Here is a 22217-nt window from a genome sequence, read left to right as displayed (position 1 = left end):
ACAAAAACAAACCCAAAACAACTAACAAAATGGCAATAAGAACATACATATCGATAATTACCTTAAATGTAAATGGATTAAATGGCCCAACCAAAAGACGGAGACTGGCTGAATGGATACAAAAACAAGACCCATATACACGCAGTCTACAAGAGACACATTTCAGATCCAGGGACTTATACAGACTGAAAGTGAGGGGATGGAAAAAGGTATTCCATGCAAATGGAAATCAAAAGAAAGCTGGAGCAACAATACTCAAATCAGACAAAACAGACTTTATAGACTGTTATAAGAGACAAAGAAGGCTACTACATAAGGATCAAGGGATCAGTATAAGAAAATATAACAACTGTAAATACATATGCACCCAACAGAGAGGAACTCAACATATGAGGCAAATGTTAACAGCCATAAAAGGAGAAATTGACAGTAGCACAATAATAGTGGGGGACTTTAACAACCCACTTTCATCAACAGATCATCCAGACAGAAAATCAATAAGGAAACAGACCTTAAATAACACATTAGACCACATAGACTTAATTGATATTTACAGAACTTTCCATCTGAAAGCAGCAGAATACATGTTCTTCTCAAGTGCACATGGAACATTCTCCTGGATAGAGCACATCTTGGGCCACAAATCAAGCCTTAGTAAATTTAAGAAAACTGAAATTATATCAAGCAACTTTTCCAACCACAACGTTTTGAGATTAGAAATCACATACAAGAAGAAAACTGTAAAAAACACAAACATGTGGAGACTAAACTGCCAATGGACCACTGAAGAATTCTAAGAGGAAATCAAAAAATACCTAGAGACAAATTACAATGAAAACACAATGATCCAAAACCTGTGGGACACAGCAAAAGCAGTTCTAAGAGGGAAGTTTATAGTGATACAAGCTTATCTCAGGAAACAAGAAAAATCTCAAATATACACCCTAACCTTATACCTAAAACAACTAGAGAAAGACGAGCAAAAAAACCCCCAAGTTACTTGAAGGAAAGAAACCATAAGGATCAGAGCTGAAATAAATGAAACAGAGATGAAGAAAACAACAGCAAAGATCAAAACTAAAAGATGGCTCTGTGAAAAGATAAACAGATCTGATAAATCTTTTGCCAGACTCATCAAGAAAAAAAGGGAGAGAACTCAAATCAATAAAATTAGAAATAAAAAAGAAGTTACAATGGACAACACAGAAATACATGAAATCATATGAGACTACTAAAAGCAACTATATGCCAATAAAATGGACAAATTCTAAGAAAGGTCCAATCTCCCAAGACTGAACCAGGAAGAAATAGAAAATATGAACAGACCAATCACAAATACTGAAATTGAAGCTGTGATTAAAAAACCCCCACCAAACAAACGTCCAGGACCAGGTGGCTTCACAGGCGAATTCTACCAAACATTTAGAGAAGAGTTAACACCTCTCCTTCTGAAACTCTTCCAAGAAATTGCAGAGGAAGGAACATTCCTAAATTCATTCCATGAGGCCAAAACCAGACAAAGATACCACACACACACAAAAAAATTCACAGGCCAATATCACTGATGAACATAGACACAAAAATCCTCAATCAAATACTAGCAAACTGAATCCAACAATACATTAAAAGAATCATACACCATGATCAAGTGGGATTTATCCCAGGGATGCAAGGATTCTTAAATATCCGCAAGTCAATCAGTGTGATAAACAACATTAAGAAACTGAAGAATAAAAATAAAAAAACCCTATGATCATCTCAATAGATGCACAAAAAGCTTTTGACAAAATTGAACACTGATTTATGATAAAAACTATCAAGAAAGTGGGCACAGAGGGAACCTACCTCAACATAATAAAGGCTACACATGACAACCCTACAGCTAACATCATTCTCAATGGTGAAAAGCTGAAAGCATTTCCTCTAAGATCAGGAACAAGACAAGGATGTACACTCTCACCATTTTTATTCAACGTAATTTTGGAAGTCTTAGTTACAGCAATCAGAGAAGAGAAAGATATAAAAGGGATCCAAATTGGAGAAGTAGAACTGTCACTGTTTGCAGATGACATGAGATTATACACAGGAAATCCTAAAGATGCTACCAGAAAACTACTAGAGTTCATCAATGAATTCAGTAAAGTTGCAGGATACAAAATTAACACACAAAAATATCTTGCATTCCTATACACTAACAATGAAAGATCAGAAAGAGAAATTAAAGAAACAATCCCTCTTACCATTGCATCAAAAAGAATAACACACCTACCAACGAAAAAACGACAATCCAAAACCTTTGGGATGCATTAAAAGCAGTTCTAAGAGGGAAGTTTATAGTGATACAAGCTTATTTCAGGGAACAAGAAAAATCTAAGGAGGCAAAAGACCTGTACTCTGAAAACTATAATGTGCTGATGAAAGAAATGGAAGATGACACAAACAGATGGAGAGACATACCATGTTCTGGGATTGGAAAAATCAATATTGTGAAAATGACTATACTACCCAAAGCAATCTACAGATTCAATGCAATCCCTATCAAATTACCAATGGCATTTTTCACAGAACTAGAATAAAAAATTTTACAATTTGTATGAAACACCAAAGAACCTTAAGAGCCAAAGCAATCTTGAGAAAGAAAAATGGAGCTGGAGGAATCAGGATCCCTGACTTCAGACTATACTACAAAGCTACAGTAACCAAGACAGTATGGTACTGGCACAAAAATAGAAATATACATCAATGGAACAGGATAGAAAGCCCAGAGATAAACCCACCCACCTATGGTCACCTAATCTATGACAAAGGAGGCAAGAATATGCAATGGAGAAAACACAGACTCTTCAATAAGTGGTGGTGGGAAAATTGGACAGCTACAAGTAAAAGAATGAAATTAGAGGGCTTCCCTGGTGGCGCAGTGGTTGAGAGTCCGCCTGCTGATGCAGAGGACATGGGTTCATGCCCCGGTCCGGGAAGATCCCACGTGCCTCGGAGCGGCTGGGGGCCTGTGAGCTATGGCTGCTGAGCCTGCACGTCTGGAGCCTGTGCTCTGCAACGGGAGAGGCCACAACAGTGAGAGGCCCGTATACCGCAAAAAAAAAGAATGAAATTAGAACACTCCCTAACACCATACACAAAAATAAACTCAAAATGGATTAAAGACCTAAATGTAAAGCTGGACATTATGAAACTCTTAGAGGAAAACACAGGCAGAACACTCTTAGACATAAATCTAAGCAAGATCTTTTCTGGAGATTTTATCGAAGATGGCGGAAGAGCAAGACGCGGAGATCATCTTCCTCCCCACAGATACACCAGAAATACATCTACACATGGAACAACTGCTACTGAACACCTGATGAATGCTGGCAGAAGACCTCAGACATCCCAAAAGGCAAGAAACCCCCCATGTACCTGGGTAGGGAAAAAGAATAAAGAATAAACAGAGACAAAAGGATAGGGACCAGACCTGCAGCAGTGGGAGGGAGCTGTGAAGGAGGAAAGGTTTCCACACACTAGAAGCCCCTTCGTGGACGGAGACTGTGGGTGGCGGAGGAGGAAAGCTTCGGAGCCGCGGAGGAGAGCACAGCAACAGGGGTGCAGGGGGCAGAGCGGAGAGATTCCTGCACAGAGGATCGGTGCCGACCGGCACTCACCAGCCCTAGAGGTCTGTCTGCTCCCCCGCCGGGGTGGGGCGGGGCTGGGAGCTGAGGCTCAGGCTTCGGTAGGAGCGCAGGGAGAGGACTGGGGCTGGCGGCGTGAACACAGCCTGCAGGGCATTAGTGCGCCACGGCTGGCAGGGAGGGAGTCCGGGGAAAAGTCTGGACCTGCCGAAGAGGCAAGAGACTTTTTCTTCCCTCTTTGTTTCCTGGTGCGCGAGGAGAGGGGATTAAGAACGCTGCTTAAAGGAGCTCCAGAGACGGGCGCGAGCCGCGGCTAAAAGCGCGGACCCCAGAGACAGGCATGAGACGCTAAGGCTGCTGTTGCCACCACCAAGAAGCCTGTGTGTGAGCAAAGGTCACTCTCCACACCCCCCTTCCGGGGAGCCTGTGCAGCCCGCCACTGCCAGGGTCCCGGGATCCAGGGACAACTCCCCCGGGAGAACGCACAGTGCGCCTCAGGCTGGTGCAACATCACTGCGGCCTCTGCCACCGTAGGCTCGCCCTGCACTCCGTGCCCCTCCCTCCCCCCGGCCTGAGTAAGCCAGAGCCCCCGAATCAGCGGCTCCTTTAACTCCGTCCAGTCTGAGCGAAGAACAGACGCCTTCCGGCGACCTACACGCAGAGGCGGGGCCAAATCCAAAGCTGAGCCCCTGGGAGCTGTTAAGAACAAAGAAGAGAAAGGGAAATCTCTCCCAGCAGCCTCAGAAGCAGCAGATTAAAGCTCCAAAATCAACTTGATGTACCCTGCATCTGTGGAATACATGAATAGAAAACGAAACATCCCAAATTAAGGAGGTGGACTTTGAGAGCAAGATTTATGATTTTTTCCCCTTTACCTCTTTTTGTGTGTATATGTATGCTTCTGTGTGAGCTTCTGTCTGTATAGCTTTGCTTCCACCATTTGTCCGAGGGTTCTATCCGTCCGTATTTTTCTCTTAATAATTATTTTTTTATTTTAATAATTTAATTATATTTTATCTTACTTTATCTTCTTTCTTTCTTTTTTTCCATCCTTCCCTCCTTCCTCCCTCCCTCCCTCCCCTTCTTTCCTTTTCTTTTCCCTTTCTTTCCTTCCTTCTTTCTTTTCTTTCTTTCTTTCTCCTTCCTCCCTTCCTCCCTCCCTCCCTCCCTCCCTCGCTCCCTCGCTCCCTCCCTTCCTATTGTTTCTTTCTACTTTTTCTCCCTTTAATTCTGAGCTGTGTGGATGAAAGTATCTTGATGCTGCAGCCACGAGTCAGTGCTGTGCCTCTGAGGTGGGAAAGCCAACTTCAGGACACTGGTCCACAAGAGACCTCCCAGCTCCACATAATATCAAATGGCGAAAATCTCCCAGAGACCTCCATCTCAACACCAACACCCAGCTTCACTCAACGATCAGCAAGCTACAGTGCTGGACACGCTATAACAGACAATTAGCAAGACAGGAACACAACCCCACCCATTAGAAGAGAGGCTGCCTAAAATCATAAGGCCACAGACACCTCAAAACACACCACCAGACGTGGACCTGCCCACCAGAAAGACAAGATCCAGCCTCATCCACCAAAACACAGGCACTAGTCCCCTCCACCAGGAAGGCTACACAACCCACTGAACCAACCTTAGCCTCTGGGGACAGACACCAAAAACAACGGGAACTACGAACCTGCAGCCTGTAAAAAGGAGACCCCAAACACAGTAAGATAAGCAAAATGAGAAGACAGAAAAACTTACACAGCAGATGAAGGAGCAAGATAAAAATGCACCAGACCTAACAAATGAAGAGGTAATAGGCAGTCTACCTGAAAAAGAATTCAGAATAATGAGAGTAAAGATGATCCAAAATCTTGGAAGTAGAATGGACAAAATGCAAGAAACATTTAACAAGAACCTAGAAGAACTAAAGACGAAACAAACAACGATGAACAACACAATAAATGAAATTAAAAATACTCTAGATGGGATCAATAGCAGAATAACTGAGGCAGAAGAACGGATAAGTGACATGGAAGATAAAATAGTGGACATAACTACTGCAGAGCAGAATAAAGAAAAAAGAATGAAAAGAACTGAGGACAGTGTCAGAGATCTCTGGGACAACATCAAACAAACCAACATTCGAATTATACGGGTTCCAGAAAAAGAAGAGAAAAAGAAAGGGACTGAGAAAATATTTGAAGAGATTATAGTTGAAAACTTCCCTAATATGGGAAAGAAATAGTTAATCAAGTCCAGGAAGCACAGAGAGTCCCATACAGGATAAATCCAAGGAGAAGTACACCAAGCCACATATTAATCAAACTGTCAAAAATTAAATACAAAGAAGACATATTAAAAGCAGCAAGGGAAAAACAACAAATAACACACAAGGGAATCCCCATAAGGTTAACAGCTGATCTTTCAGCAGAAACTCTGCAAGCCAGAAGGGACTGGCAGGACATATTTAAAGTGATGAAGGAGAAAATCCCACAACAAACATTACTCTACCCAGCAAGGATCACATTCAGATTTGATGGCGAAATTAAAACCTTTACAGACAAGCAAAAGCTGAGAGAGTTCAGCACCACCAAACAGGCTCTACAACAACTGCTAAAGGAACTTCTCTAGGCAAGAAACACAAGAGAAGGAAAAGACCTACAATAACGAACCCAAAACAATTAAGAAAATGGGAATAGGAACATACATATCGATAATTACCTTAAATGTAAATGGACTAAACGCTCCCAGCAAAAGACAGAGATTGGCTGAATGGATACAAAAACAAGACCCATATATTTGCTGTCTACAGGAGACCCACTTCAGACCTAGAGACACATACAGACTGAAAGTAAAGGGATGGAAAAAGATATTTCATGCAAATGGAAACCAAAAGAAAGATGGAGTAGCAATTCTCATATCAGACAGAATAGATTTTAAACTAAAGACTATTACAAGAGACAAAGAAGGACACTACATAATGATCAAGGGATCGATCCAAGAAGAAGATATAACAATTGTAAATATTTATGCACCCAACATAGGAGCACCTCAATACATAAGGCAAATACTAACAGCCATAAAAGGGGAAATTGACAGTAACACATTCATAGTAGGGGACTTTAACACCCCACTTTCACCAATGGACAGATCATCCAAAATGAAAATAAATAAGGAAACACAAGCTTTAAATGATACATTAAACAAGAAGGACTTAATTGATATTTATATGACATTCCATCCAAAAACAACAGAATACACATTTTTCTCTAGTGCTCATGGATCATTCTCCAGGATCGATCATATCTTAGGTCACAAATCAAGCCTTGGTAAATATAAGAAAATTGAAATTGTATCAAGTATCTTTTCCGACCACAATGCTATGAGACTAGATATCAATTACAGGAAAAGATCTGTAAAAAATACAAACACATGGAGGCTAAACAATACACTACTTAATAACGAAGTGATCACTGAAAAAATCAAACAGGAAATCAAAAAATACCTAGAAACAAATGACAATGGAGACATGACGACCCAAAACCTATGGGATGCAGCAAAAGCAGTTCTAAGAGGGAAGTTTATAGCAATACAATCCTACCTTAAGAAACAGGAAACATCTCGAATAAACAAGCTAACCTTGCACCTAAAGCAATTAGAGAAAGAAGAACAAAAAAACCCCAAAGTTAGCAGAAGGAAAGAAATCATAAAAATCAGATCAGAAATAAATGAAAAAGAAATGAAAGAAATGATAGCAAAGATCAATAAAACTAAAAGCTGGTTATTTGAGAAGATAAACAAAATTGATAAACCATTAGCCAGACTCATCAAGAAAAAAAGGGAGAAGACGCAAATCAATAGAATTAGAAATGAAAAAGTAGAAGTAACAACTGACACTGCAGAAATACAAAAGATCATGAGAGATTACTACAAGCAACTCTATGTCAATAAAATGGACAACCTGGAAGAAATGGACAAATTCTTAGAAATGCACAACCTGCCAAGACTGAATCAGGAAGAAATAGAAAATATGAACAGACCAATCACAAGCACTGAAATTGAAACTGTGATTAAAAATCTTCTAACAAACAAAAGCCCAGGACCAGATGGCTTCACAGGTGAATTCTATCAAACATTTAGAGAAGAGCTAACACCTATCCTTCTCAAACTCTTCCAAAATATAACAGAGGGAGGAACACTCCCAAACTCATTCTACAAGGCCACCATCACCCTGATACCAAAACCAGACAAGGGTGTCACAAAGAAAGAAAACTACAGGCCAATATCACTGATGAACACAGATACAAAAATCCTCAACAAAATACTAGCAAACAGAATCCAACAGCACATTAAACGGATCATACACCATGATCAAGTGGGGTTTACTCCAGGAATCCAAGGATTCTTCAGTATATGCAAATCAATCAGTGTGATACACCATATTAACAAATTGAAGGAGAAAAACCATATGATCATCTCAATAGATGCAGAGAAAGCTTTCGACAAAATTCAACACTGATTTATTATAAAAACCCTGAAGAAAGTAGGCATAGAGGGAACTTTCCTTAACATAATAAAGGCCATATATGACAAACCCACAACCAACATCATCCTCAATGGTGAAACACTGAAACCATTTCCTCGAAGATCAGGAACAAGAAAAGGTTGCCCACTCTCACCACTCTTATTCAACATAGTTTTGGAAGTTTTAGCCACAGCAATCAGAGAAGAAAAGGAAATAAAAGGAATCCAAATCAGAAAAGAAGAAGTAAAGCTGTCACTGTTTGCAGATGACATGATACTATACATAGAGAATCCTAAAGATGCTGCCAGAAAACTACTAGAGCTAATCAATGCATTTGGTAAAGTAGCAGGACAGAAAATTAATCCACATAAATCTCTGGTGTTCCTATACACTAATGATGAAAAATCTGAAAGTGAAATCAAGAAAACACTCCCATTTACCACTGCAACAAAAAGAATACAATACCTAGGAATAAACCTACCTAAGGAGACAAAAGACCTATATACAAAAAATTATAAGACACTGATGAAAGAAATTAAAGATGATACAAATAGATGGAGAGATATCCCATGCTCTTGGATTGGAAGAATCAACACTGTGAAAATGACTCTACTACCCAAAGCAATCTACAGATTCAATGCAATCCTTATCAAACTACCACTGGCATTTTTCACAGAACTAGAACAAAAAATTTCACAATCTGTATGGAAACACGAAAGACCCCGAATAGCCAAAGCAATCTTGAGAACAAAAAACAGAGCTGGAGGAATCAGGCTCCCTGACTTCAGACTATACTACAAAGGTACAGTAATCAAGACAGTATGGTACTGGCACAAAAACAGAAAGGTAGATCAATGGAACAGGATAGAAAACCCAGAGATAGACCCACGCACATATGGTCACCTTAGCTTTGATAAAGGAGGCAGGAATGTACAGTGGAGAAAGGACAGCCTCTTCAATAAGTGGTGCTGGGAAAACTGGACAGGTACATGTAGAAGTATGAGATTAGATCACTCCCTAACACCATACAGAAAAATAAGGTCAAAATGGATTAAAGACCTAAATGTAAGGCCAGAAACTATCAAACTCTTAAGAGGAAAACATAGGCAGGACACGCTATGACATAAATCACAGCAAGATCCTTTTTGACCCACCTCCTAGAGAAATGGAAATAAAAACAAACAAATGGGACCTAATGAAACTTCAAAGCTTTTGCACAGCAAAGGAAACCATAAACAAGACCAAAGACAACCCTCAGAATGAGAGAAAATATTTGCAAATGAAGCAACGAAGGATTAATCTCCAAAATTTACAAGCAGCTCTTGCAGCTCAATAACAAAAAACACAAAACCCAATCCAAAAATGGGCAGAAGACCTAAATAGACATTTCTCCAAAGAAGATATACAGATTGCCAACAAACACATGAAAGAATGCTCAACATCATTAATCATTAGAGAAATGCAAATCAAAACTACAATGAGATATCATCTCACACCAGTCAGAATGGCCATCATCAAAAAATCTAGAAACAATTAATGCTGGAGGGGGTGTGGAGAATAGGGAACACTCTTGCACTGCTGGTGCGAATGTGAATTGGTACAGCCACTATGGAGAACAGTATGGAGGTTCCTTAAAAAACTACAAATAGAACTACCATATGACCCAGCAATCCCACTACTGGGCATATACTCTGAGAAAACCATAATTCAAAGAGTCATGTACCAAAATGTTCATTGTAGCTCTATTTACAATAGCCAGGAGATGGAAACAACCTAAGTGTCCATCATCAGATGAATGGATAAAGAAGACGTGGCACATATATACAATGGAATATTATTCAGCCATAAAAAGAAACGAAATTGAGCTATTCGTAATGAGGTGGATAGACCTAGAGTCTGTTATACAGAGTGAAGTAAGTCAGAAAGAGAACGACAAATACCGTATGCTAACACATATATATGGAATTTAAGAAAAAAAAATGTCATGAAGAACCTAGGGGTAGGACAGGAATAAAGACACAAACCTACTAGAGAATGGACTTGAGGATATGGTGAGGGGGAAAGGTAAGCTGTGACAAAGCGAGAGAGAGGCATGGACATATATACACTACCAAACGTAAGGTAGATAGCTAGTGGGAAGCAGCCGCATAGCACAGGGAGATCAGCTCGGTGCTTTGTGACCCCCTGGAGGGGTGGGATAGAGTAGGTGGGAGGGAGGGAGATGCAAGAGGGAAGAGATATGGGAACATATGTATATATATAACTGATTCATTTTGTTGTAAAGCAGAAACTAACACACCATTATAAAGCAATTATACTCCAATAAAGATGTTAAAAAAAAAAAAGATCTTTTCTGACCCACCTCCTAGGGTAATGAAAATTAAAAAATAAGTAAATGAGACATAATTAAACTCAGAAGCTTTTGCATAGCAAAGGAAACCATAAGCAAGACAAAAGGTCAACCCTCAGAATGAGAGAAAATATTTGCAAATGAAGGTACCAACCAGGGATTAACCTCCAAAATATACAAAGAGCTCATGCAGCTCAATATCAAAAAAACCCCAAACAACCCAATTAAAAAATGGGCAGAAGACCTAAATAGTTCTCCAAAGAAGACAGATGGCCAACAAACACGTGAAAAGATGATCAACATCACTAATTTTTAGAGAAATGCAAATCAAAACTATAATGAGGTATTGCCTCACACCGGTCAAAATGGCCATCATCAAGAAGTCTACAAACAATAAATGCTGGAGAGGGTGTGGAGAAAAGGGAACCCTCCTACACTGTTGCTGGGAATGTAAGTTGGTACGGTCACTATAAAGAACAGTATGGAGGTTCCTTAAAAAACTAAATATAGAATTACCATATGATCCAGCAATCCACTCCTGGGCATATATCCAAAGAAAAGCATGATTCGAAAAGATACATACAACCAGTATTCATTGCAATGCTATTTACATGCCAAGACATGAAAGCAACCTAAATTTCCATGGACAGATGAACAGATAAAGAAGATGTGGTGTATATATATATATATATATATATATATATATATATACACACACACATACAATGACTATTACTCAGCCATAAAAAAAGAATGAAATAATGCCATTTGCATGGATGGACCTAGACATTATCATGCTAAATGAAGTCAGACAAAGACAATATCATATGATGTCACTTATTTGTGAAATGTTAAAAAAAAAAAGAGACAAATGAACTTATTTGCAAATCAGAAACAGAATCAGACTTTGAAAGCAGACTTGCGGTTGCCAGGTGGGGGAAACGTCCGGGGGAGGGATAAATTAGAAGTTTTGGATTAACATATACACACCACTATATATAAAATAATCACCAGGGACCTACTGTATAGCACAGGGAACTCTGCTCAATATTCTTTAATAACTTAAATGGGAAAAGAATTTGAAGAAGAATAGATACATGTATATGTATAACAGAATCACTTTGCTGTACACCTAAAACTAACACATTGTTAATCAACTATACTCCAAAATAAAATATTAGGAAAAAAAATGTTTTGTTGTTTAAGCTATCCAGTCTATGGTGTTTTTGTTATAGCAGCATGAATGGACTAAGACACCATGTCAGCCCCTTTCTGAACTCTGTGCCTTCATATATGCAATTCTAATTTTCTCAGTCTGTTTTTCTACCCCACCTCCCTTCCCCACCCTGGTTTTTGTTTTGTTTTGTTTTGTTTTTGTTTTGCCTTGAATCTCCTACTCCTTCTTCAAGACCCAGTTTAAATGTTACTTCGAAGGAGAAGTCTTTAGGGGCTTTTTAAAGGTGAAGTTAATTGTTAACAATCTGTTATATGACTACTTTCCCAAATGGATAGTAAGCTACAGGACATCAGGGATACTGTCTTATTAATCTTTGTATTCTTAGCACCTGGATCAGAGTAGAAGCTTAATGAATATTGAATGAGTGGAATAATATCTTAACAGCTTGTTAGAAACAGAGTTTGTCTTCCTAATTAAATACAGCCATTTATAATTTTTTTGTAGTCATAAAATAATACTTAGGAATACTTAGGTTACTCTGACATTTTTAAGGACTGGATAAGTGTTTTTTGGATTAAGTAAGTATCCAAATGATCAACAACACCTTAGAAATGACTTTAAAAATATCTAAGATATCCCATGCTCTTGGATTGGAAGAATTAATATTGTTAAAATGGCCATACTATCCAAAGTGATCTACAGATTTAATGTGATCCATATCAAATTACCCATGACATTTTTCACAGAACCAGAAAAATCCCAAAATTCATATGGAACCATAAAAGACCCAGAATTGCCAATGCAATCCTCAGGAAAAAGAACAAAGCAGGAGGTATAACCCTGCCAGACTTCAGACAATACTACAAAGCTATAGTCATCAAAACAGCATGGTACTGGCACAAAAACAGAAATATGGAACAGAACAGAGAGCCCAGAAATAAACCCACATACCTACGGTCAATTAATCTTTGATAAAGAAGGCAAGAATATACAATGGGAAAAAAACAGTCTCTTCAGCAAATGATGTTGGCAAACTAGGAGAGCCACATGTAAATCAATGAAATTAGAACACTCCCTCATACCATAGCACCACTATTCACAACAGCCAAGACTAGGAAACAACCTAAATGTCCATTGACAGATGAATGGATAAAGAAGATGTGGTACATATATATAATAGAATACTACTCAGCCATAAAAAAGAACAAAATAATGCCATTTGCAGCAACATGGATGCAATTATGGATTATCATACTAAGTAAGTCAAAAAGAGAAAGATAAATACCATATGATATCACTTATGTGTGGAATCTAAAATATGACACAAATGAATCTGTCTATGAAACAGAAACAGACTCATGAACATAGAGAACAGACTGGTGGTTGCCAAGGGGGAAAGGGTTAGGAGAGAGATGGAGTGGGAGGTTGGGGTTAACAGATGTAAGCTTTTATATGTGCAGGGGATAAACAACAAGGTCCTAATGTATAGCATAGAGTACTATACTCAGTATCCTATGATAAACCATAATGGAAAAGAATATTTAAAAAAGAATATATATATATGACTGAATCACTTTGCTGTACAGCAGAAATTACCACAACATTGTAAATCAAGCATATGTCAATAAAAAATATTGATCAGAGTAAATTAAAAAAATCTTTCTATAATTCTTTGAGCATATCAAAATTCTACACTTTATTTTTCTCTAGATAGAACATTTAGAAAGCAATTTATAAAGCAGAAACAACTTACTTTATTTCGATCTTGTACAACCAATATTTTTCTAGTATTTTCATCAAATACAGCTCCTGTTGGGGGGGGAAGATAATTGAGAAATATGAATTTCATTCACCTCAGACTACTCTCACACTATTACCTGTGGTCATCAAAATCCTACCCATCCCTGAAGGCCTACTTCAAATAACCACCTCATTCATGAAGAGTTGTAAATTTCTCCAGCAAGAAATCAGTTGCTCAGTTATCTAGGTTCTTTTAACAACTTAGGAGTACCAATGATGATTCTAGCATATGCTAACTCGTAGGATAATCATTTGCATCTCCTTCTCTAGATCATCTATTCCTGACAGTATAAATAATCTTTCTATCCTTTTTTAGCGTTTAGTGTCCAATTTTTTTTAAATTAAGTTTTATTGGAGTATAGTTGTTTTACAATGTTGTGTTAGTTTCTACTGTACAGCAAAATGAATCAGCTATACGTATACATATATCCCCTTTTTTTGGATTTCCTTCCCATTTAGGTCACCACAGAGCACTGAGTAGAGTTCCTTGTGCTATACAGTAGGTTCTCATTAGTTATCTATTTTTATGCTAGTATCAATAGTGGATATGTGTCAGTCCCAATCTCCCAATTCATCCCACCCCCCTCCCCGCTTACTCCTTTGGTGTCTATATGTTTGTTCTCTATGTCTGCGTCTCTATTTCTGTTTTGTAAATAAGATCATCTATTAGTGTCCAATTTTAAATGCCTAAAAAGATTTATTGAGTCAATGAATTGACTTTTCCATTCTCATTTTTATTCCTTGAATCACTATGTATAAGCATGGGTTGTGCTCCCTGATGATCCAAATCTCAAATATCTCAATATTCAGTTCAAGACCTCCTCCTTAAAGCACTTAAATTTCTTTACCATGTTATGTACACAATGTTATAACTTACCAATATATTGCTTTGGAATATTCAAGTTCTAGTCCATTGCTTTCATTTACTCATTCATCATATACATTGCCCAGTGTACTAGGCATTTTACTAGACGTTAGGGACTCAAAAATAAGTTTGTTTTTTTTTTCTCTCTTTGGGTAATCCTAGGTCAAAAATACAAATGACACTAATGATTTGTATTAGGTTCCTTTAAATGCTTTAATTTTAAAATTATTTGTATTTACATAATGTGGGAAGATACTGTTAAAAACATATTTTCTGGGCTTTCCTGGTGGGGTTGTGGTTGGGGGTCCGCCTGACGATGCAGGGGACGCGGGTTCGTGCCCCGGTCCGGGAGGATCCCACATGCCGCGGAGCGGCTGGGCCCGTGAGCCATGGCCGCTGGGCCTGCGCGTCTGGAGCCTGTGCTCCGTGGCGGGAGAGGCCACGGCAGTGAGAGGCCCACGTACCGCAAAAAAAACAAAAACAAAAACAAACAACAAACAAACCATATTTTCCACTTATTCATCCATTCTTTTAATATTAACCGAGCTCCTACATATAATATATACAGGTTCTATGTATAGCATATTAATTGAGATCCTATTATGTGTCAGGTACTTTTCTAGGTGCTAGGGATACAGTGGTGAACAAAACAAAATCCCCCATCGTTATGGGGTTCGTGTTCTGGTGTGTGTTTGAGGAGGTGACAAATAAATAAAAAATTAATTACATAGAACATGAGATGGTGATAAATACTATGTAAAGGTAAAATATAGTAGGGAATAGATATGTGCAACACTAGGAAGAACTATGTTCTCTGAAATTAAAACACCACATTTTAGTATTTCAAAGCCAAGAAGGGAAACCACAAAGTGAGATATAATTTAATGTTGGATTCTATTAGAAAATATAAACTGTAATTTAATTGGACTTTACAAGGGATAGAATGCCAGGAAAACCTATTCTTAAATTTTAATAATTTGTGATTGCTCAAATTGAACTTTTTCCTAATTCACTATAAACATGAGCCAAAATCAGCACTGCTAAACACAATGTGAGCGACCCCTGTTGGTCACAACATAAAAGTTAAATAAAGCCAAAGAGATCAGGGATTAAATAGAGGTTATTATTATATTATAATTAGTCAGGTACTGTACTAAGTGCCTTAGGTGCATTATCTCAGCTATTCCTCATAATAATCCTGTGAGTGGTATAATTTTGAGTGCCCAAGTTCACACAGCCCTAAAACTGACATCCTGTCTGGGTCCCAAGCAGGTATTCTTCTCACTGTGCGACACTGCCCCTTCACCACGCTACAACTGCCTTTTCAGAGGGCTGACGTTGCCAACTGAAGATCTACCCAACCATTCATTTGAGAAATATTTACTGAGCACCTACTTTACACCAGACACTGTGTTTAGCCTGAGGATAAAATGGTAAACAAGACAGATAAAATACCTGCCTTCGTGGAGTTTATATTATTGTGGGGTCGATTAAGTATATGACATAATTTCAAACCGTGATAAGTACTATAAAGAAAAACAGAGGATAAAGGGACAAAGGATGATGGGACTGGCAGGTGGAAGGACTCTATTTTATACAGTAAGGTCAGGAGCTTTCCTGAGCAGATATTTCAGCTCTAAAGAGCTCGATAAACAAAGCGCTGGGGAAGAGCACTGCAGGAAGAGGAGCCAGTAGGTTTAAAGGCTCTGAGGCAGATAAAAGCTTGCTGCATGAAGAACAGAAACAGAGCCATAGCTCACTCCATTCCAGTGTAGGGGAGGAAAGAGTTTTTTCTTCTACCCACTTAGGTTCTGCGTCTGGGACCTGTGAGTTGAACTGACAAAGTACAGATAAATGGATAAGAAGTATATAAATTTTATTTGATGTTAATAATTTTACGTGGCCTGAGTAGGGGTGGAGAACTTCATAGAAAGAAGTGAAGATCCCCCCAAAGTGTTAGACCCAGGGGCTTATGTTCCATTTTAAGAAAGAGGGATAAATTGTGCAGAAATGACAAGAGGAAAAGGGGTGTGGGCTAAGGAAGGTAAACTGTGATAAAGTGACTAGGAACTATTTGGGAAACTAACAGAATATAATGGCTGTTCTCACGAGGTTTGCACAGATTCATCTCTGTGCCAACTCCCCGGCTCCAGTGACAAGAATGTTCTCCTCTTCCTGGTAGAAAAGCGCAGAATGATCAACGTGCCAAAGGGGCACTTGGGGTGGCGGGCTGTGACTCCCTTCACCAGCTATGCCTTCTGCAGCTTATAAACAAGTGTCAGCTATTCTCTCTTAACCTAAAAACTCTGTACCTTCCCAGAAGAATTCCTCACACCACCTCCTGATCCCAACAGCCACTTCAAATCCTAGCTGGCCTTCAAGACTCTCATCAAGTTTCCGACCTCTCATTCCCTGAACTCCTGTGGCGTATCTTAACTCTAATATACCATACTGTACTTGGTTATAAACAAGTTCTTCATAGGATACTCTTTACGCATATATTACCAATTCTGTAGTACTAACTGGAAACTCTGCTTTGAAAGTCTGTACCAATGAATTGGTAATTATCTTTATGTCTTTCCCATGAAGTGTGAGGCTGCCATCAAATTTTCAAGTGGTCTTTTGAAGTAGAGCTGAATGGGAAGTTGCTGAATTGCCTCTACTTGCTAGAGGGGAGTGAGACCATGGACAGAGAAAACATTAGAAATCCTTGAACAACTCCTTTAAAAGACTTCAAAGATGCAAACTACCTTTAAAAACTCTTGTAAATTATATAAAGGCAAATAATACTATTATTAATAAATTACTAATAATACATATTACTGCTTTATTTCATAGTAAATCATAAGGATTCTTTCCTATTTTTGTTTTTTGGGAAATCTAGTTTTCTTAACCCTGGTTCTCAAAGGATAGTCCTAGGACCAGCATCAACACTAGCAGCTGTAGCAGCAGAGCACTTATTAGAAAAAGCAATTCTCAGGCCCCACCCCAGACCAGATGAATTAGAAACTCTTGGGGCTGGGGCCCAGCAATCTGTTTTAACAAGCCCTCCCGGTGATTCTGATGCACTCTCTACAATGTGAGAACTCCTGTCTTCACCTAAAGCAAGTCTTCTCTCAAGACTGTCTCTGAAGCTAACGAGTGACTTCAAAATTCTGTATTTAAATTATGCTATTTTAAAACAACTGTTTGGCACAATGACTTAATGTAAATGTCTCTAAGAAGTAATGTTCAAATCACTGAAAAACTGGTTTGCTTTGCCTTCAATTCAACTTAAAAGTTATCTTTTATTTTACTAAATCACATAATTAGTACTAATATGTTTTACCATAATGAAATGAATCTATTCCCTGATCCCAATTCATTGTTACTATTTCAGTAGTGAAGTTCACATATCCATGAAAAACATGTTCAAACATATCCTTTGAAAAACTAAACTTGCTTGTTCTCTGTGCTGCCCTCTGCTGATTCATAAGGCAAACTTCATCTATTTAAAGTATCAATACCAGCTGCAGTTCCAAGGAGGACAATCATTTAATCAACTTATTCATTCCACATGAACCAACTACTGGCTCATCTGTAAGAAGAAACTGGGTGAACCTTTAAGAAGTTAATTGTGATCAACATTAGTTTGAAACAGACCTGCAACTCCCACTTGATGTGTAGCATATCCTGGTAATCTGCTGGGCCCCTCTCCCAGCCACAGAGACAGCGTGGATGAGTCCGATTCTGCGTGGTGAAAGCAGAAGCCCAGGGAAGCGGCAGGAGCAATAAATCGACTTTGGAGGATGGGAATGTGCAGCCATACTGCTACTCTACCTTCGGATCTCCATTTCTGTATTGCAGCTAAAACACAGAAGATAAACATCTGTAAATATTTTCCAGTGAGAGGAGTGGAATAAAGTAAAACTCATCTCTGGGTGTCACCTCCTCCAGGAAGCCAAGTTTAAGCTCCACTTCCCTTACTAGTTAGCTCTCTTTGGGGGCGGGCGGGTGGCACGGGGGAATCGCAAAATGTACTGTTCACATACACCAGCAGCATGTAAACTACCACGTTTTATTATAATTATATATGATTTTTCCACCAGACTGAATTCCTCGAAAATAAAGTCAATATAGTGATGATCTTTATATATCACCTGACACAATACCTGGCACATAATTGGTGCTCAATAATTGTATTAAAATGAACGAATAAACTAATTTAAATAAAACACCATTTCATTGTTGTTCCTTTTAACAATCTTGGTTTTCATCTTTATAAATGACTATTATGGGCTTTTATTTACTCTTCCTTTAAAAGTCCTGTCTCTCATATATATGTGTGTGTGTGTGTGTGTGTGTGTATATATATATATATATATACACACACACACACATATATATATTTTTGGTTTATACGTTTCAAGGTGAAAAATATAACTTTGTTGTTAAATAATGTATGGTAGTTCTAGAAAATTTTCAAAATAAAGTACAATGAAGAAATCAAAACTTCATATTAGCACACAGATAAATTTAAAATCGACATTTTTTGCATGAATATAATTTTGGAATTGACATACCATATATAATTTACAATATTTTTTTACTACATATTATAAATGTTTTGCTATGCCATTAAAATTCTTTAACGAACACACATTTTTAATGACTATAATTCTCCTCATATAGGTCTACCATAAACTACTTAACTGACCTCCTACTTTTGGACATTTAGATTGTTTCTAACTTTCCTTTATTACAAATTATACCATGACAAACATTAAAATAGATTTTCGGTCTTTGACTTTAAATGCTTACTTTATTACTTGAGATTGAGCCAGGGAAAAAAGATGCTAACATTTATATGGCCCTTACGAAACTCCAGACATTTTAGATACACTGTTTCATTAAGTTCTCACAACACAAAAGGCAGGTATTATCACCCCTAATTTATAGGTGAAGAAATGAATACTTCCACAGTTTTAGAAAAACTTTTCAGATCACTTTCTCCATCCACCATCGCGATCTTTACAACAATCCTGTAAAGTGTGTGTGGAGAGAGGGGGAAGACTTGATTATTTGTTTAATGGTTAGATTCCTTTCCCTCCTCTTCTATGGCCTCTGCAGTAAGCATCTCCTGGTTTAGGACCATCTTGCTCTACCTTTTTGAAGTCAGTGTGCCTAACACAGTGACAGACAATGTGGGAGCCTTAATTTAAGGTACCTTTTGATTTGGGGCTGTGGCGCCCCTTCAGATCCTTCTCACATCAATCCTTCTCTGATTAAATCTTTTTAAAAACTGACAGAATTACATAAAGTGAAATGCACAAACCTTAAGTGAACATTTGGTGAGTTTTGACCTATGCATACATCTGTGCCACCCACGCTCCAGTCAAGATTACAGAACATTTCTATCACCCCAGAAAGTTCCCGTGTCCTCCTTCCCAATCATTCCAATCAAAAGAAAAAGCTGAAGTTCTACAAGTATAGTCACTTGTTTCCTATTTTTTCTCTTTACACTCTGGCTTGGAGAATCTGTCCACTGCTACTGCTTCAGCTAACAACTACGCAAGGGTGGCTGCCTAGTCCTGGCCTCACTGAACACTGAATTTTTCTGCTCTTCAGCTGCTCGCATCTTCTGAAGGCTGCTGCCTCAAACTTCACACCTATATTCAAAACTGATTCCTACACCAGCCACCTTAGTTTTGCTTACAGGCATTTTTCTGGCTCCAATGCTCAAAGCCTAAGAATCCTTTTTAAAATGCTTTCTTTCTTCTCTGTTTCACTAATAAACTTTAATGCTTCTTCCTCCTCTTTCCCTCATTCCTCTGCTCAGATCCAGCCCTCAAAGTGAGCTCACATATCACCTTTGACAATAAGCTTTCCTCACGTGCTTTCCAAATGTGAACCTAAGGACTACTTTCTAGTAGATTTACTAGAACTTACTACACATTGCCCGATGACACCTGTTACTGTCTGTTTTTCTAATCCTAATTAATATTTTGTGCATTTGCAATCATCCAGGTTAACATGAGATTATGCACTGGGGCTCAATTCCTATTCAATGACTGGCTTGTCTAAAGTCACACAGCTAGTGAGCGGCACAGCAAAAACCAGAACAAGTGTTATTTCCCCACTGATGCAGATATATGTGAAGCTTAGCAACATGTTACTTCTTCATCCATCTAACTTTAGTTATCAATAACGGGAACAGTAAAAGAATAGACCTCACGTGCAAAGGTGCAAAACAACTATTGCTAATACATTATAGGCAATCAGTTCTATTTACTTGAAAAGAAAGAATACATTTAGACTTCCTACCAGGCTTTCTTCTCAGATAATTTTAAGATTCTTTTTATAGGCAATACCATTCACTTTTGTTTGGCTCAATAACAAAAAACCCAGCAATAGCTCTTATAGTGCAGCCAAGAACAAATTCTAGAGCCAGGGGAAGTTAATCTGTCTCTTAGTACCATCATCTTTGAAATGGGGATAATAATAGTACCTACCTCACAGGTGTGAGGATTAAATGAATCAATACTTCTGAAGTTCTTAAAACAGTGTCTAGCACTTAGTAAGTACAAAAGAATTTATTAAAAAGATACAAAAGAATATGGTACTTCAGAGTTTATAAATTAGTTTCGTGTAATTTATCTTTGATTACCACATCTATCCAGTAAAGTAGTTAGAGTGGGCATTATTCACATGAGCAACCTAAGAGGCAAATATTTTCACTGGTGATTTTCCTAATGCCTCGTTAAGCATGTGGCAAAACCTGGAACTTGAAACCTGGATGTGTGACTCCAAATCCAACCCACTTTCTGCTTTGCCTTCCTGACTGAGGTAGTGCTTTAATCACTGACAAGTAACAAGTGTGTACAATAAATACCTGTGTCTACCCACACAAACGTGCACATATTAGAGGATGAACATTTGATTCTCGTAGTGTTAACACTGTTGTAGTTAGCAGCTGTTCCCAAGGAGAGAAAACAAGGTGAAGAGGTAAACAGTTTAGAACTGAGGATGGTTGAAGATGAAAACGACTAGCTCAGTTATATTTCCATAGATGCTCACTTGCCATATTGCTCCATAGAATAAAGATTACTTTCAGTTTCCTCTAAGTGTGAGAGGATGAGTTTCCATGCTATGCTTTCAAGTTGATTATAAGGGCCCTCAGGGGCAGTGTGAAAAACAGGCTGTTCCGCCAAATCACGGGCTCTCAAAGTGAAGGCTCCTCCATCCAAGCTATCTTTCTTATCACTGGCCTCAAGGTTCAAAGAGAGTGGCGAGTTTTCCCACTGGAGACTGAAACCACTCACCAATCTCCCCGGTGAATCACAAAAGGCTTGTTACTAAGGAAAAGCAAACTCTAGTTCTCGGCGTCACAGCTCCTGACCCAACTTGTGCACAAATACGACCACTCAGAACCTCTCTGGCCCACTCACTGTCCACCATCTGTACTAGAAAGTGCTACGGTTCTGCCTTGGGTAAACTGCCCGGCGAAACGAAGGGTCGGTAAGTGATAGTAAACGAGAGCGTAATAATATCAACAAACATTTACAGAGCGTTAAATACGTGGCAGATACCGTGCGAGGCACTTCATGTGCATTATGCAATTTATCTCTCAGCCATCCCATGAGCTCCTATTACCTGGTTTTACAGATGAGAAAACGGTGGTTTACAGAACTTGCCCAAGGTCACACACTAGAAAGATGACCAGAAACAAGGGCTGCCGATCCCGAAGTCTGAGCTCGTCACCATTTCACCCAACCGCCTCAGAGACCTCCCAGCCAAGGGCACAAGGACGAAAGGCAGAAAACGGCTGCGGGTCACGCACGCCCTCTCTCCTTCCCTCAGGCGCAACTCGGGGTTGGGGGCCGCGGTTACTTCCTTAGAAAGGC

The 22217-nt window shown here is 38.7% G+C and overlaps 1 protein-coding gene across 8 annotated transcripts in view; it reads right to left on the bottom strand.

Annotated features, from left to right (window-relative positions):
- The window catches only part of NUDT6 (nudix hydrolase 6), a 55814-nt gene that overhangs the window by 33110 nt on the left and 487 nt on the right, over positions 1–22217 (bottom strand). For 6 of the 8 annotated variants that reach the window (XM_060298967.2, XM_060298969.2, XM_060298970.2 and 3 more), the window contains exons 2-3: positions 17977–18180; positions 13423–13478 (exon numbers count right to left, since the gene is read on the bottom strand). In XM_060298967.2, the coding sequence (XP_060154950.1) occupies positions 13423–13478; positions 17977–18180 (260 nt within the window). Of the gene's footprint in view, positions 1–13422; positions 13479–17976; positions 18181–21966; positions 22197–22217 lie in introns of those variants that run through there. The other 2 variants (XM_060298973.1, XM_060298972.2) reach the window with 2 other exon arrangements.

Source organism: Globicephala melas, chromosome 5 (assembly GCF_963455315.2).
Source record: "Globicephala melas chromosome 5, mGloMel1.2, whole genome shotgun sequence".
Classification (NCBI taxonomy): domain Eukaryota; kingdom Metazoa; phylum Chordata; class Mammalia; order Artiodactyla; family Delphinidae; genus Globicephala; species Globicephala melas.
This window is presented reverse-complemented; position numbering and strand designations above follow the sequence as displayed.